Below are 18806 nucleotides of genomic sequence, written 5' to 3'. Positions count from 1 at the left end.
ACACTGAAGATAGCGACATAGAAAAGGATCTTCAGTCTCCCAGAGTAGCTTAAACAAGAGTAGTTCTTCAGTTTGTCGTTTTGTCGAAACCATTTGAGGTTTCGCTTTGGTTTGATGAACTTTGGCTCATTCTTAACACTCTTCAGGAGAGTACTCATATAATAAAGCCTATTAAGAAATTTAACATAACATTTGAGAATAATTTGTCTCCACAAAATTCTGCTTAAATATGGGCATGTACAAATCATTGATTTAATGTCAGTTGAATTGACTGAAAAGGATGCAATTTTTAAGGAAGGAATGGAGTCCAACATCACTTTTACATTCCATGCAAAGCAACATTTTTTGGCTATTAAAGAAATTCCTAGAAGATAAAGGGGCTAAATTACTGATATTGCTAAAACATACTCTGATGATGAAGGCAGATATTTAATTATTGCTAAATCTAAGCACTTTTAAGTCTAAAAAAAATGTAATGAATTACGTTTAAAAACAGAATAACGTTCCTAATGCAGACAAATATAAACAGAAAACCTGTTTCTGGTAATATATTATACTATGAACCTTGTTACAGTAATTGGTAACAGTTAACTGGTCATGTATTTTCAGAAGAAATTATCGCTACCAAAGTATGTGTTAGTAAATACTTAAAAAATAAGAACACTACTAATTTCTGACGTCAGCATTATTTACTATTGTTAATAAGATACTTTTTGAAGTAAAATACACTATTTCTTTTATTCAACAACAATTGCTATCCGAAATCTCACACCTATTGATCAATTGTAATTTTTTTTAATCCATAATGTTGAAGTATTTTCTGTCAATTTTATTTAATTTCCTTAAACAACTGTACTCTACAGCAACTCTAAATTGTTTCGTTAGGAAAAGTGCACTTTAACGATCTTGTTCCTCCGGATATCCCAGCCAAACATAACACAGAAACAATGGTTAGATTTAGATGTGTGCAGAGGAAGTGGATTTGAGTTTACCGAATCCATAGGGACAAACTCTGGCTCAGAGAATAGCTTGATGTACATGTTCCCAGAGGGGCTTTGCAAAGCTCTTCACAGACCAATAACAATAATACTAATCTCAGAATTGAGATTTACAGATAAGTACTCGAACGATGAAGTTTTCAAAGCTGTTCTTTACTAAATGTCACTTTGGCTGTGCTTGATCAAATCAACCACAATAATTGACTTGACTCAGCAGCTTTTAAAGTCTTACGCTAGTCTTTCTTAAGTTTATTTAAAGTCTCTACAGATGAGATTAATGCTTAGAATGTTATTCATTTAATATTTAATGAATTTAGGAAGGACATCAGATACTTATTTATAGAAAATTAATCCTCAATAAACATAATTCGAATCTGCTAGGATCTGTCAGTTTAGTCAACGACAAGCAGCTACCTTTTGTTTATTGGAACTAATAAAGTGATTAGATTAGCCTTTTGAATCACCAAATTATTCCATTATTACAGTAATCAAAGCGGAAGTTGGCTATCCGATAAAACTCCAGTCAAATGTAGAAAATACATCTAGCTAATAACAATTCATTTCAATAAAATTAATTTATAATTAATTAATTTGTATACAAATTTAGACATTTTTTAGCGCGTGACTTATAATATAATTCGTTCAATCCAAATTTTTTTATATCGATTTATCTATTTGTACAAAAATAGGAAATTAACTTTGCTAATCTAATTGCATTTATTGCCATCAGGCTGTTTTTTTTAAAAGTTACAGAACTAGAACAGAACAGACCTTCATAAACTAGTGTTTTAAAGCACCAAAGAAGCCGGTGTTACAAGTATGTGATACAAATACTTTGTTAATTTCCTATCAAACCTCCTTGTTACATCCCTCGTTCGGAAATAAATCTAATATTATATAGGTTCATAATATTAGCATACTTCAGATCAAAGTTTGGAAAAATTCTTAAGAAATAGTTATTAAAAATTATTTCCACTATAGTATATTTTAAACAGTGATAAATAAGTACAAAATGCTAGAATAAAAACATCTATAGCTTTAATAATAAGAAGTTAAATTTAGAATCAAATAAAACCAATCTCTTAAGTTGGTTCTGACAGCAAATTTCTAAACTGATTCATTCCATGCCAAAAATCAAACTACAATAAGATTTGTGCCAAAAAAATTTCGAAAAACTGAAAAGGAGAAGAAATGGTTAATTTCTAGTAATGGGCAGAAATGATTTTAAACTTTGTTTTTTAAAATACATTTTTTTCCCCCGAAATTGAAAATTAATTAAGTAAATCGGCTAAAAAGAAAATTATAGTTCAAATTTGTCATTTGTGTCACTGAATACAGTAGAAATGGTTTAAAATAAGCAAAATAACGCGTTTTAAAAAAATTAATTTGTCTATGAAACAAGAAAATAATATTCAGGTTTCAGAAATCTAAGCCGAAAATATTCTCTGCAAAAGAAATTAGTTTAACTTATTTATACAAATCATAAGAATTAAACAACAAATTAATCAAGTGATTTAAATATTATTTCCAGTCTTTTTACATGAATTTAAATACTATAATGCGAATTAAATTAATTAATTTGGATATTAAGCCGTTATTTACTTTAGATACAATTTTTATTTTATTTCTATGGGTTATCTCGAGCAAAAAAATCACTAAATAACAACCACCAACATCCAAATTTCCCCAAGAATTTGAGATTGATTTCATTCAAATTTCCTGTATTGAATATTTTGAGTAAATGTATTGAATTTTGTGTTGGCTCTTTGTGATAATTTCTTAATGATATTGCTTGCGTTGTGCTTTGTCACGTTTTGAGTTAATATTTTAAACTTTTTACAAATATGCGATTGATTGGCTTAGTGATGTGTTAAGCCAATGATTTTTGCTTGCTTAGTGCTTTAGTAAAGTTGGATTTTAAGATTTTTCAGAATGGCTACCCGTGAGATTATCTGCTGGGCACACTAACGTTTAAAATCGTGACTGACAACGTTTATATAATAGCAAATTTTGTATGAAAATGTGGACTGACCTGGAGGCGGTGAAGGATGATGCAGTGGAGGTTGCGGCTGAGGTAGGAATGCCGTTGCAGCTGCCACGGCCGCTTGTGCATTGAAATAGGCCATCCTGGAGGCGGTGAACATGGCCTGAGTGTGCAGACTGGATGCCGTGTGATGATGGTGATGATGAGCGTTGGTCGGCCTATGGTGATAATCATCTTGACCGCCGCCGCCCGGCGGTTCATTTGCTGCGCCCAAACCTAAAAGTTCCTGTATGGCAAACGGTGAACGTTGCGGCGGACGTTTTGACAACGATGTACTGTTAGCATTGTTTGGTCCGGTTGTGGCCGTTACTTCGTGTAACGATGGAGCTGCCACTCTCACTGTGCTCGTCTTGGTCTCACTCATGACTGAGTGCCGCCCTAAAGTGTTGAAGCTGTGTTTAGTTTAGTAAAAGACAAGCAGCCACATGCCTCCAGGGGCGTGGTTCGTAACTCCGCCCATCAATGCAACTTCACCACCGTCGCCATTGCACCCTCCTTCGCCCCACTATAGATCCGGCTACTATGCGGACCCTCTCTGTCAGCGCTGCTCTACTCTACCAACCCTTGTTAACTAAATCCCCGACCACCCCAATCAAACCCACTTGATTAACTCAAAACATTTGTCTCCTCCCTACCTCTTCTGTCGCCGCCGTCTAATTAACAATTTATACTACAATACTAGCTAGCCTGCGATCAGCACGCAAAATTAATTAATAAACTACGTTTAAACTAAAGCAAACATTACTGGATAATAAAAAACCCTAATTATATAAATATTAGAAATTTTAAAAAATTTAAGCCCTCAATTTAAAAGATATGGGCTTCTCAAGTTTAAGCAGCGATAGTCAAATTCTCAGGAAGATCCCAATTTTCTAAAAGTGCAATTTTTGTTATTGATATTTTTATCTTTTAGACATTTATTGCGTTTGAATAATTTTATTTGTTTTCCTTTCTCTCTCACACACACTACAACCCTCTCTCTACAAGATTAAATGTATTAAATGCTAAAGTTATCTTATGGGACGCGTGTTGGTCTAGTGGTCAAGAACATTGCTTCGTAACTGGGAGATCCCCAGTTCGAATCCCGCATAAGAAAACTTTTTATTTGGTAGAAAAAATTGTTTATAGTAAAGTATGAGCTTCTGTCCCCGTCCACGACACGTTGGTAATTGGACGTTAAGCACCGCCTGAAAAATTAGGCGATTACTTTACTGTAAAGTTACCTAATTCCTAAGAAAGAAAATCGAAGACCATCTCTTAAAAAACATAATAATAGCCTCGTTCGAGAATTGATTTCGAGTGAGATTAGATTGGAGCAAGTTATCAAAAGTTGACTGAACGTAAAAAATAAGCTTAAATTGTGCAATTCAGGTATTAATTCAAAATTATTTGTAACTGATGTCAGTTCGAGAAACCTGGAAAAAGATAGCAACATTGAGATCGATCTGGTAATAACACATTTAATGGCGCTAATGACCTTTGCTGTCGAAGCGCCCTAAAAAAAAGTAACAATAAATCAATTAAAGGTTCAGGACAGCATATTTTAATGTAAAGGACAAAACGATGCAATGAAATGACGTTGCAGTAGTTTCCAACGAGGGATAATTGCATCGATAGATGAATCTAGGACGGCAATGCACTTAAAGGCACCAAAAGTCAACGACATCTCTTCTTGTTGATATTAATCCAAGATAAAGATAAAGCTATATTGAAAAAGTCAAAGAAAAATTTAGCCTTCATTTCTAAATTCAAGTTCAACCCATCTTTACTTTAATAATAACATTAATTACAAAACTGTAATAGGATGTATCTTTTTTGAAAAAGCCCATTTAAACAACATTTAATTTGCTAATATTAAAGTACTGGAAGTTGGTCGGAGATTAGTTTTATTTTAATTTAAAAAAGCAAAACACTCAATCAATATTTGCTGTAATATAAAAATAAGAATGTTAATTGCATAATAATGACTATTTCGCAATTGCTTTTTCTTATTAAATCTATGAAAGAAGGCGCAGGGAATATAAGTAAAAACTTTTAATATGTAGCTAAATTTATTAAACTACAGAGTAACGTTATTCGTCTATTAAAGAAGCTATAATATGGATACAGGACTAAAGGAACCAGTAAGATAGGATCTGTGGGTTTAGTAGATGTTTAGAGAGGTAAGTACCAAGTAGGGGGACCAGCAGCGGCCTACCAGACACAAAGAGGAATATAACTTGGGAAACCCTGAACGTGTAATGAAGATAAAGTATCCCTACTTTACTGTAGAAAGAGATGGAGAGAGTCAAACTACTCTTGAGATAAATTTCACGTGTTTACCAACGAGGGTATGAACCGTGAGGCTGTTTATCTTGATTTGCCGGATAAAAGAGATTAATCCACAATTATATCCGTGAGAAGAGTGGTTGGGGGGTGCTTCTGTCTGAATGGGGAAAGTTGGAAATTTAGGGATGAGGCACGCCCACTCGTACTTGGTCCTCACCAACTGCAACAATAACAATGTTTACACACGCTCACGTACACACACTTTGGATGTAATAGGGGTGGCCAGCAAACTGGTATAGTCAGCAGGGAAAAGAGCAAATTGATCAATATCTTCAAATGGAGCCTCTATTTTTGCCCACTAGCCATTACAATTCTTCAAAATATTTTCTTCCTTCAAAAACTCTATTCTTTAAAAAGAAAGTAGCGCATACGGAACGCTGCTCTTCCATATTCCCTATTCATTTTAATTAAAAACATTATCTGGTTAGCACTTAATTTAAATATATATTTATTGTTCAAAAATGGAGAAACAACTTTTCTAAATTGATCGTTAGCTCCTTCTTTTAAATTATCCAAGCTCAATTTTTGCTTTTTTTGCAAAATGACAGACAAATTGAAACCTAGATACAATTAAAATAAGTTTTTTTTGAATGAATTGATTTAAAATTACATTAGTTACGTCAACGATGCCGGAAACACCAAATACTTCTTCAGGATGCCTGAAGGTTTCAAAAAGAAAACCTGATTGCCAGGCATTTGCCTTATCATTAGACTGATAAAAACTGAAAATAGATAAACTTAGAACGCAAACCTACTTACGATTATTTATTTATTTAATTTGAGGAAATTGCTACCGAGCACCAGTATTATTACGCAATTCATCAGGATGTACTGAAAACTGGCGAAACAGAAACCTGTCGATGATTAAAAGTAAAACGGGAAGAAAACTAGAAGATAATTAGGGAAATTAGATATTTGCGGTAATTTTGCTTTCAGTTAAACTTTATTATTTTTCATTTTATTACTTCCTTATTAAGGATAAAAAAGGATGTAGTAGATTTGTTGTTTCTATCTGGCAGTTTATTTCACTTCGCCAGTTTTAGATAAATCATTATTAATGTTCTAGTTGTACTGGATGCAATTCTCTAGCGTAAGTGTTTACACACAAAGCAATAACTATTTCACGTTTCCTTGTATAATTCTTCGTTTCTTAAGACGAATTTCATATGCATGCATACAACAAGTAGCGTAACGTGATTATATTATCTAGGCAGGATCTCCCATTGTGATTTTCTAATTGTTATAAAACATTCTCTGGTGTTCATCTTTGGATCGAGCGCTGTACTGAGTAATATTTTTTTTACTTTTCAAACAATTTACTGGCAGAAATAATAAGAATCTGTTTTTGGAAATCACACATATATACGAGGTCTGTAAATTAAGTAATGAGACTGATTTTTTAAAAAAAATTTATTCAAAAAGAATTACAATTCTATATTGTCTACCTTCAAAATAACTTCCTTCTGAAGCCACACAGCGCTGGAGACGTTTCTTCCACTCCTCATAGCAGTGCTCGAACTCCGATACTGGAATAGCCTTAAGCTGGTCAGTTACAGACTTTTGAATGTTTTCTACTGTCCCAAAATGAGTTCCCTTGAGGTGATTTTTCAACTTCGGGAAGAGAAAAAAGTTACAAGGACTCAAGTCAGGCGAATAAGGAGGCTCTGAGGAGCCACAGGAATGTTTTTACTGGCCAAAAACTCTGGTTTATTGAAATTGCTGTGTGACAAGGAGCATTATCGTGATGCAACACCCACTTGTTCTTGATGTTTGGTCTCAAACGAATGACCCTTTTTCGAAATTTTTCAAGAACCTCTCGGTAAAAGTGTTGATTGACCGTTTGACCTTAAGGTAGAAACTCTTTGTGGACGATTCCGTGGATATCGAAAAAACAAATCAGCATGCATTTGATCTTCGATTTCGCCAACCTTGCTTTTTTGGGTCTTGGAGAGATTGAAGTGTGCCACTCCATGCTCTGGCGCTTGGTTTCTTGGGTCGTACTCAAACACCCAAGACTCGTCACCAGTAAACGGGGAAAATCACCTCAAGGGAACTCATTTTGAGACAGTCGAAAACATTCAAACGGCTGTAACCGACCAGCTGAAGGCTATTCCAGTATCGGAGTTCGAGCACTGCTATGAGGAGTGGAAGAAACGTCTCCAGCACTGTGTGGCTTCAGAAGGAAGTTATTTTGAAGATGACAATATAGAATTGTAATTCTTTTTGAATAAATTTTTTTTAAAAAATCAGTCTCATTACCTAATTTATAGTCCTCTATTTTACAGAACTTGAGTAAGTAAATAAACCAGTAGATTCTATTCAAATATCTGTTAAGTTTTCTTCTGAGTCAATGGCATAATCTCTGTTTAAACCCAAGTTTAAGACATAGCCTTCCTATGCTTAATACGAGAATAGAAAAATATTTCGCATCTGAGCCTAATGTTGTAATCTTACCTGTTACACATTACTGTTTTATCCCCCCAAAATGTTAAAATTGAATCTAACTGGATGCTTTATGTATTCTAAGATAATAAGACAGAAATATCAACAAGAAATTTATGGAAAATACGAAAAGAGTTTGCAACTCGGCGACATTTTAATAAATTTTAAATAAATACTATTCAGAAAGTCACCACTAAGTTGTAAACAAAAATCACATGCGCAATACTTCAATTTTTACTGAAGCGACCCACATAAATTGATGTCAAGTTTTAAAAATATATTGTATCATACATAATTACAGATCCAGAAGAATAATCGGAGAATAAAATGCCTACACTCTATTTCTCTATAAAATTGTTGTAAAAATAAACTAGCAATAATTCATTAAACTCTATGAACAATGGAAAATTTAATGAGTGTATGGTTTGCAGTTTCCCAAGTCTGGGAATACGGTGACCTATTATTAATTGTTTGAAAGATCAATTGCAACTTAGATACTTTCAATATTTTGTTCATTATTTTTTTATGGTATATATAACAAAAATTATCATTTTGAAAGCTTTTTTTTTCTTATAAATCTTACGGCTGAACCACAGAATTTCACTCAGCTTCTTTCCTGCATTTTCTTTTTACAGTAGTTCCAATTTATGAATTTTCTTAAAACTAAAAGTTTTCATCACTTAAAAGTAGTTAGAAGGGATTGCACTTAAAAGTTCCTGGCTAAGATTAATGAAGGAATCTAAGATTTATGGATGTAGCCCTTCGGTCTTTTTCCCTTTTCGAACTCTTCTCCCTTATCAATCCTAACAATACTTAGATCACAGAACTGTTTAAAAATTATTGTGTTAAAAAAATGATTGAAATAAAAGGCTATAGGTTAATATTACAATGTTTAGTCATAATTTGAAGATGGAAACTTTTTTTAGCTGAAAAAGCGGGAAACAAAACACAATTCCCTTTTTTTTGTTGTTTCTTGGTTGGCCTTGAAGAGCCTTTGGCTTCCGCAACCAGTTTCCTCCACTTCTCTCGGTTCTGGGGCCACTTTTACACATCTTCTCAAACTCCCTACAGCCTCAGGAACTCTTCTACGTCTTTCAGCCAACCTAAACGAGGACTTCCTCTTTTCCTTCTAATCCTCGAATAGATGAAAAGTTTTTGGAAGTATTCTGCCTTCCTCTATTATTTGTAATTGATGCAACCATCTCAGCTTCCTGGGTTTTATTGTGCCCTCCATATCCTGCTCCACATTAAGCCTTTTCAGTTCTTGAGTTTCCTTTCAAACAACATTTCAGAGATTTTTTCTTTTAACAAATGATCATCAGCTTTTCCTCATCTAAAAGTTAAAGTCCACGACTCAAATGCAAAAGCAAAGTTAAAGCCATGTTAAATTGAAATTTAATTCTTTTTCTAACGACCAAAAACAACTTTTCGACTGCTGTTCGGGCTTTAACATATTCTCTTAAAGAATTATAAACCATATTTTTGTGTGAAATTAAGTACTGAACAGTATTGTATTATTTATTTATACAGTCTTTATTTATTAAAATAAAAATAAAAATAAAATACATTTCTGGGTGTACAAAATAAATTATAAAGACATCTGCCATAGTCAATGACCGTCGGCGGAGTGGTTAATACAATTTATTATTATTATTATTATTAAAGAAACCAGAGAATATTGTATTAATGCAAACAAAAATGCACACAATTGTTTGATAACGCACACTTATACTGAAATAAGTTCAGTTTGAATTTCATTGATATAATCTAATACTAAAACTAAGTTTTAATAATAATAATAATCTAAAATCTAGAATAATAATCTAGATAATAATAATCTAAAACTAAGTTACAATAACAAAATAGTGAACAGAATGATCGTTTTCCTAAATGTAATTAAATACTAAATTACTGTAGTTCTCTCTCTTGATGAATTAAATAACTGGAAATAATTATAACTGCTCACAATTAATATTATATTCCATGGAATGTAAAGATTTACTCCATATTTTGTATTAAATTTAATTTTCATTGAAGTCATAATACGTTATTGTATGTAGTACAAAAGTTAATTAGTAATAAAGTAATTGGCAAACAGAATTACAAAGTTAATATTAATTAGAAGTTTTACGTTAATAAATTATATGTAATGGTTATTAAATTTAGTGAACTTGGCTGTAATATGATCAATGCAAAATTGGTAACTTTTCACATAATTTAACGATATTGTATGAAATATTATCAAAATCCCTAATTAATGTATTCAAACAGATAATTTAATCCCTTTAACATTAAAGGGTCATATATTAATATTATCCTCATTTTTTCTTTGTTTCCTGTACATTAAAGCAATTATAAATTTGGTATTAATAATTTGGTAATTGTAATCCCCTTGGATTAGTCCAAAAAATGACCCAAATCCCTTTAATAAATGAGACAGAAATTATAATAAAAGTTTTTATTCTTCTTTGATAAAAGTCAGAAGCTGAAACATGAAGATACTTTGCTGGGAATTTAATCTTACAGCAATTCAAGGTCTCTTTGCCTAATTTAATCAGAAACGAAAATTTAGATACTCACGAATAGTTCTTACTGATTCAGTTACATGGCAATTTCACTTTTTATCATCTTTTAGATCAGGTTAAACAGAATTTTCTAATCTAAGGAATGGAAGATTTGTTTATTTTTTTAATGTATATGTTGCAAGATGAATTGTAAACTTAATTGTATTTGTAAGCGACATGTATTCTTATTAAATTTCTTCAAAATTGGTAAAATAAAAAAAAGTTTACATATGCACATTGTGTAGCCTTGCTTTTACGAGAAAGTGACATGTTTCTGATGACATTTAATACCTTAAATTTTGAACAAATCATAGGCAGACACAGTTTATAGTAGTCCTTTCCGAGATCTCAAACTCCGAACTCGAGAATATCTAAGAAATCATTGTCACAGGTCTCTTGCCTCTTATAATATTTCACCATCATAGCCGCCAAGTGATTCGTTCTTGATTTTTTTTTTTTTTTTTTGTAAACTGATTTAACCCATTAAGTACGATTAAAGAAAAATGGCAATCGTCGAAAAAATGAGAAGAAAAATCTACAGAGTTAATATTTTCTGCATTTTTTTTTGCACCTAGGACTTTTTTCACATAGTAATAACCAAAACAAACATTAGGCCCAGATTTGAAAAACTAAGCGCGGCAAGGTGAGAAGTTCATTTGGATGAGTAATTAATGAGTAGAATCCACAAAAGGGCAACTCATTAAGGAATTTAGGAATTTGTACATCTTAATTAATTGCGGTGTGGAACCGAGGTTTTTTTCTTTAATACAAATGTAAAATGAATACTTTTAGATAGGGTGAACCAGTGGTGACTATATATCTGTGGGTGTCGGTATGTCTGTCCATTGAGAGAAAGAGAGAGGATTTCTGTTGCAAAATATTCACATTTGAGGAGTATTACTGTTACTCGAGGGGGGGGGGCGGACTAGGAGATGTTGGTTAATAATGTGCAGCAGCAGCAGAGCACAGAGTGCAGTAGTAACTTTGCGGATGCACTTTATCCCCACTTCTATATGGTTGCATTCTCTTATAAATGTGCAGAGAGTGTAGAGCAGTAGTTGCTATTAGCGGTCCTGCATAATGACACAGCTTCACCTCGTTCTGTCCCCTTTTGTATTCAGGCGCTAGCGGCCATGAAAGAAAAGAGGGAATGGCAATGGAAGAAGTATAATCCCTACAGGGTCCCCCTGTATATACTGTTGAAGAGATGAAGGGGTTAGAGAGCACCTTAACATCAGCGAACAAAGAAGGCATGTTGTGAAGAAAGGTGATGATGAAGTAGTGGAGAAGATGAATATAAAAAAACATGGTGGTCGCCCAGCCAATAGCAATGGATATTAGGAGGGCCGAAGGTGTAGCATTACATTCATGTCAAAATATTTGCATACAAGACAATACGAACCAGTGACAGCGCTTGTCAACACCCTTAAAATTTTATCTAGGATTCCATCTTAGTGCCTTTATAAACATCGAATAAGAAGCAAATGTTTTCACATGTGAAATTTAATCCTCTTTACAATATATTTATTCTGCAATGTTTTCAAAAAATAGTCTAAAAACACTATTTATCTAACATCGTATCTATTTATCGAACAAAAAATTATAAATATCACAAATATTATTCTTATAATACAGTTTTTTCTATTACTAACGTTGAGCAAACGAATGAACACAGAATAACTTAGAATTATTTCGCTTTTTATTGAAAATTACTGCAACATCTTGTCTCTTAAGAGTGATGATTTGTGGAAATAAAGTTTCATCTTAATCATCGTAAGCATTGCCAGCCATTTGGTGGCATCCTTGGCTTGCAACCACTCTCGACAAATGGCATCGTAAGGCCTAAAACATTCCCAGCGATGTGATACACAACAACTGCACTGCTGACTTCACTGCAGTAGATTGTCGATCGCAGTCTTGGGCTTTCGGCAAATTCTATACTCTCCAGGCATAATTCTATAACGGAATGCCTCCTAGTTTTGTAGAAAATTCAGAAACAGGCATCCTGAGCAATACAGAAGTTTTACAGAAAGGATAAACGTTGAAGGGCAGACTAGTTCGTTTAGATCAGCGTTTCCCAATTTGTGGTACAAGTATCACTGGTGGTACGCAAGTTTGTTGGTCGGTGGTACGCGAAAAATAATCAATAATGGCGGACATAAAAAATATAAAAATATTAAACATTAAAATATAATAGAAAACGTTTTTATAGAAACGTTTTTTCCTATAATTCATAAAAATTATTTTAATTAATAATATTATACAGTAAAGTTGTTAATATGTACAGTAAAAAAGTTTAGTAACTCCTTAGTAACAGATACATTGTATCTCTATACAAATAAATGTAATAATAGTAAAATAACACACTCGGAATAACAAATTTCACAAAATACAATCATTTTTACGAAGTAGTACAGTTTAGCATGTTGTACTCCCAAAAGTGGTACCCGAGAGAAAAAAGGTTGGGAAACGCTGGTTTAGATGAATAGTATTAGAGGACAGTATTCTCAAAATTGAAACACGTTAAGGTAACGTTTTCTAACTCAGTGGGTGACCCTTTAGAGAGTGCAAGACCATCGCAAGAGGGACTCAACATTTAACAAAATATCTTTTTAAGCACAAACAAAAACAAATGATTTTATTTATCTTTGTAGGTAATCAAAAAGTTGGCCTACGTTTAGTTAATTTCTTTTCTTCTTTTGTCAAATATTTTAGTAAATGTATGTTACAAGTAGTAGATACATTTTTACACAGCAATACACTTTCAAGATTACCTAGTTTATCATGTAACAGAAGGATCTGATACCAATCAGGATCACGGGCAGAGGTAGACCAAACTTGCTTAAATCTAAAGCAAATACCTAGAATCAAACCCTGAACGTGCATACCTACCGTTTGGCACACTTAACACTAATCTTTTGAGATTTTGTAATTTAAGACCAAATACGAAACACAGGGTAGGCTGTTTTCCAACGGAATTCAATCTAAAATCCAGAGGTTTACAATAATCTATCTTCGATTAAAAAACATTTTTATTTATGCGCAGAAACATAAATGTTCTTACTGATTGGAAATATATTTGTGGTCGAGAAGAAATAACACCAAATAGTAACAGAAATTTAGTGCAAATGGGGTAATGACATCTTCTGAACATCTGATTTTGTCTGGTATGTGTCTTTTTACAAATAAACATTACAAAACTGCATAACAATTAATAAAATGAAAAAAAAAAAACCTGTAGTAATTTCAGAACAGTGCAGTTACAAATTTTGATTTTACTAACATTCTAGACAAAGAACGAATTACCTATTAAATAAATTATTTCTTTAAAATCTACTTATCTGATGTATTTTGAATGGTACGCAAAAATATCTCATGTATTTATTTGTGATTTTCTTTCTTTATAAAAACAAAACAAAACTAAAAAACACCTACACACTACATACATTCATAGATACCAATAAATTCAATGCTAGAGATCATAAAAAGGTTACTTAGAATTGTCATAATTTGTTGAAGTTCTTAACAAGATAATTTATTTTCACGAACAGCAGTGTAATTTGTTGCTATTAAAAGCACAAAAAAGCTACAAAATTGTAAATGTTACCTTCGATGCCTCTTTTGGGCCGTAAATTAAGCAAAGGATGTTAGGAGATAAAGGAAGTATTAAGTGTTTTCGGAAAAATTCGTATGCCTGAATTACCTAATTATTCTACAGTATAAAGAATGAATTTTTCTGATAAGAACTTTAAAAAACCTTTTGCGGTTCATTAAATTAGATATAATATAAGAATAAAATGGATAAAATCAAACTGCCAAAAAATGTGGGGGAGGCGCTACAATTTAATATTGCCATTGGCAGTTTAAAGGCAAATGATTTACAAATATCAGATCTATTATTAATAAGTAACTGGAAATCTCTGAAAATTTAATATTGCTAAGGAAATTCTATTATTCATATAGCTAAGAATCAGTAGTATGTCAGTAAAAAATAAAAATGCAAGTAAAGAGAGAAATGACAGGGATATCTTGTAAAAGGAGAAAAAAGGTCATAGCCTGAAAGAATATGTAATGTCGTAATACATTTGCCTTATATTATATTAAATAGGTCATGGCATACTATGATGGCGTATGATAGATTGCCTACATGGGATATTGAAATGATGGACTTTATATTCATGTAAATGGCAGTCTATGTTATTTACCTCTTCAATGAAATAAGGTTTAGCATCAATTTTAAATATGTATAAACGTTCTTGGATCATAAAAAAAATGGAATGCAATGTTAGCCATGTCAGTTATTAATCAAATCAAATTAATGGTTTTAGAAACTTCTGCCAAATATCTAGGATTTTTTTGTTTTCTTTTAATTACGAATGAAATTATTGAATAGATCTAACGCAATACAGCTTCCTCTTGTCCGCATTTATGGAATGAAATTTTCTTAAAACGATCGATGCGAAAAAAATCGCTAAAGAAATCAAATAAACATTTAAGAAATTTACAATTTTATTTAACAAATAAAATTTCTGTTTTAAAGTAAGTCTTTCTTTACACTTCGATGGTACATTAGAGAGGAATTTAACTCAAAGGTTTACAGATTTTCAATAATTTTTACTCTCATATAACGTTTTCATTTTATTTTATTTTTTTAATTAAGTGTTTGCTACAGATTTTTGTTATTAATTAGATAATTTGTACAATAAAAGGTGTAATTAATGCGATAATTGCATTCAATATTTTTGAAGAGTATCGGAATATATTGTAAATAATAGTTTTAAATGTTTCATTTCATTGCTTTGCTCAATATTCAATTTACTGCTCTAACTATTCCTTCATATTTATACTTAATTCTAAGATATAAATAAAAATTTCCAATCTTGAATTAGCTGCTTATTTTTTATTTAGTTTTAAAAACTGCTGAGTTATATTCTTCTTTGGTAGGTCAAAGTTTATTTCTATGATGTTTCAACAAAAGTAAGCTGGGCGTGGTTTGTCTTTTTTTCGAGATCTAGCTCAATAATCAGAATATTAACTGAACTGTTTTGGAAAGTTTCTAAGTTTCAAAGATTCAAAACTCATGTACAAAATTCTGCTATTAATACCTAAGGTGATGAAATACATCTAACGAATTTAGCTTTCTGAAAATTATTGTTCCAGTATCCGTTTACCAGTAACTAAATCATAACTAAATACGATCTTATTCAGTCTAATAAGGAAAAGATTCTAATCCGAAATATAAACTTCATTGAATTCTTTAGTAATTTCGATAATCTATCCCTAATCTAGGTAGATCATATCATTGAAGTGTACAGTATCCTGGCTCTATTAAGTGGAAGCGACTCAAATGTTTCTATAAGTTCATTTGATTTACGAAAGTTTTGCAACAAAAAAGTGTAGCTCTTTAAATTGGATAAAACAGAGTAAGAAATGATTTAAGAAGTTTATTTTATTAATGAATAAAATAAGTACTTTGAAAACATTAACTTTTACTGTCTAGCGGGGATACAATAAGTATATTTTTTTTAACGTTTTCAAAGCCTTGATCAATTCTATTCAATTGTAAATAGCACCTGCAACAACATGAACTCTTGAAGCGAAACAGAAATGGTTAGCACCTTTGTCTCCTGTATGACAGGATGTGGACTCCAAATAGCAGTAAAAATTGGTAAAGTACATTGCAAGAAATGGGTGTCACGACAATGGTAGAGGACTTTCTCAAATAGATTGTTAGCGTGTGAGGTAAGGTTCGTTATTAATTATGGATATACTAATACTTAGCAGAGTGACACAACAAATGCAATAGGTTTATAATTAAATGCATAATCTAGATGGAATGATAGACATGCTGACAGTTTGATAATGAGCTTCTGTCAGTTACTAGTTACGGCTTAATGGCTGTTAGAAATTAAAGAAAAATAAGCGTAATGATAATAAACTAGAACAAGTAATGGAATAAGCAGAGCGGACACATCATTCAAAACGCTCATTGGCAGTTAGCTCACATTGTACAGAAACAAAATGTTAACTCATTTCCGTTATTGTTTTCACTGCAGTAACCTACTTATCTTCTCAAACTGTCATTAGTTTTTATCACCATTATTAATTCCTTTCTCGCTTTGTACTTTTTAGTGTTCAAATCTCTGCAGATCAATGATCTTTGTTAAGAAAGTGTTTCTTAATTGAATAATAAATTCACTTCAACTAAATCACACCTTGTTCTTTCATTCGTATATGTAGTTTGATTACCAATGATCAGACTAGAAATACAGTCATCAAATGGTCCACAATTCAATTATATTAGCCTTAAAATGGCGACAAAAAATTAAAATAACAATTCAAGCTGATACGATACTGGTGTTGTAACAGCAAATTAGAGTTAATTGTCACTTTAAAGGAAGCTAACTCCTACTTCTTTCCAAAATTGTTTAAAGTACGATTTTATTTGAAATAATAAGTTACAGATCTTCAGGATATGCTGTGAGTTACCAATTTGAATCAAAATCTTTGGAGCCTTTTAACAGAACTCTTTATTCGTTTATTTATGCTATAATCAGCGCATTGGCGACAATAAGCAACAATGATATAACAGTTACAAAGAAAGTATTGATAATGCTAATGGCGCTAATGACCAAGGCTATCGATGCGCCAAAAGAAAAAACGAAGGAAGTAAACGAGTGCAGAAGTTACCCAGTGGTAATACTCAAAGAAAGTGAACTATTAGCCACTCTCCTCACTAGAGAGAAGATCACGAGGTCACTGCCTTTTAAGGCTTCTTGTCGGGTTATCAGGAAGAGTTCTAGAAGAAAGATTTCAAGCTAGAGGATTGCAGGTTGAAATGGAGTTTTATGTATGTTTTGGTGACTTGGGTGATACAAGATACATATGTTAAGTTCTGTAGGTATAGTCCGGTTTAGAGACGTAAAATGGAGCGTTTACTGTAGTTCGAAGTATTTTAGATTGAAGAGATCGAATTCTTTGGAGATTTATGAGTTTGGTTGAGCCCTACAGCTCTATTCTATACGCCCAGATTGGTTTTCAAAGTAAAAAGTATAAATCAGTCTTTTGTTGTCTACAGACAGTTTAAAACTATCGTCTAAGAGTCTTTTAAGTAGTCGATAGCGTCTGTTTAGTTCTGTTCTTTTAAGTCTAGTGTGGGGGTTCCAAGAAAGTCTTCGGTCTAAGTAAAGCCCAAGGTAGCGGGCAACGTTCACTACTGGTAGAGGTGTTAGGTTATAGAAGACTGGAGGAAGAGTAATGCGGCGAAGAGTGGAGGTAATGTTTTGGGGCTTAGTTTCATTTAGCCCAAATAGCCCATCTCTTGATCCACTGTTCTAATGAGGAGAGATGTGACTGCAGATTTCTGTGAGCAAGTACAGGATCATGATTAATGGACAGTAAGGCGGTGTCATCTGCGTATGTGAGAAGTGTGGTGTTAGGATGAGTTGGTATGTCTGAAGTGTAAATGGGGTAGAGAATAGGACCCAGAATGCTGCCCTGTAGAACTCCATCGTTACCAAATTTAAAAATAATTTCAAAAAAGACTTCTAATTAACCAATTATTACACTGCAGGTTGTAACAAATAAAAGGTCATTAAACATCATTGACGGAATTGACATTGTGAGATATTGCGTAGCAAGAATGGCACGGCCGAAGCTGTAATTATCATACAAACACATAATAAGGACTACCTAATTAAAAAAAGTTCAATTGATGGAGAAGATAAGGGCTTGGCAGTCAATGAGTCGCAGCCATAAAGCTATTTGTCACCCAAAAGACCTAAAAGATTGGACAGAGGGTTCTCAGGAAGTGCCATAAGTTTCCCCTAAAAGCCCATTTTCAAATTTGACTTTTAGCTACCATTTTCTATTTCTCATTTACTGATAAAAGTCAGCTTCTTTTTCGATTAAAGGAAATAAAACTTCAACATTCAAGACTTCATGAGTATTGCGAGAATGTTGAGTCTTAAACTATAACACTTCCAGAGGCTACAAAAACTATAAACGAATGTCAACTGCCAATTTCATAGATCGTATTCTTTCACAGAACATGGAGTTAAAATAGAAACCATTGAAGTCTCTATGAAGTTAGCAAAGATGAAGAACATTAACTTAATGCAGAAAAATCTGGCTTCTTCAAGATTGAGTCCCGTATTCTAATTTACGACTTCATTTAAACTGACATCTCGCCATTACTTTGATGGTGTCTGCTGGTTGAAAAGACGATGAGCTAGAGCCAGCCGAACTTAATTGAAGAGCTTGGTGCAAAAAGGAGTTATCTACATTTTTTTCAGAAAATGGGTTTAGTGGAGCCCCCTATTGTATGTTCAATTCTAGATCTTTTGGTGCATAAGCGAGTCTGCATAAAGACTCGTTTATTATTACTTATTCTCTAACCTATTATTTACTTTGTACTTTGTAATGTATGAG

At 32.6% G+C, this 18806-nt stretch overlaps 1 protein-coding gene across 3 annotated transcripts in view; it reads right to left on the bottom strand.

Moving 5' to 3' along the window:
* LOC141452585 (uncharacterized) overlaps positions 1-3491 on the bottom strand; it is a 156140-nt gene extending 152649 nt beyond the window's left edge. Inside the window, exon 1 of one of the 3 annotated variants that reach the window (XM_074124886.1) lies at positions 3031-3491. In XM_074124886.1, the coding sequence (XP_073980987.1) occupies positions 3031-3406 (376 nt within the window). In that variant the 5' untranslated portion in view covers positions 3407-3491. The remainder of the gene's footprint in view (positions 1-3030) is intronic. The other 2 variants (XM_074124887.1, XM_074124888.1) reach the window with 2 other exon arrangements.
* Positions 3492-18806: the final 15315 nt, after the last annotated feature.

The sequence above is a fragment of the Rhodnius prolixus genome, unplaced genomic scaffold, assembly GCF_049639745.1.
Source record: "Rhodnius prolixus isolate KJV_2025 unplaced genomic scaffold, Rpr scaffold_3, whole genome shotgun sequence".
Lineage (NCBI taxonomy): Eukaryota > Metazoa > Arthropoda > Insecta > Hemiptera > Reduviidae > Rhodnius > Rhodnius prolixus.
The sequence above is the reverse complement of the archived record's forward strand: the minus strand, read 5'-3'. Positions and strand labels throughout refer to the sequence as shown.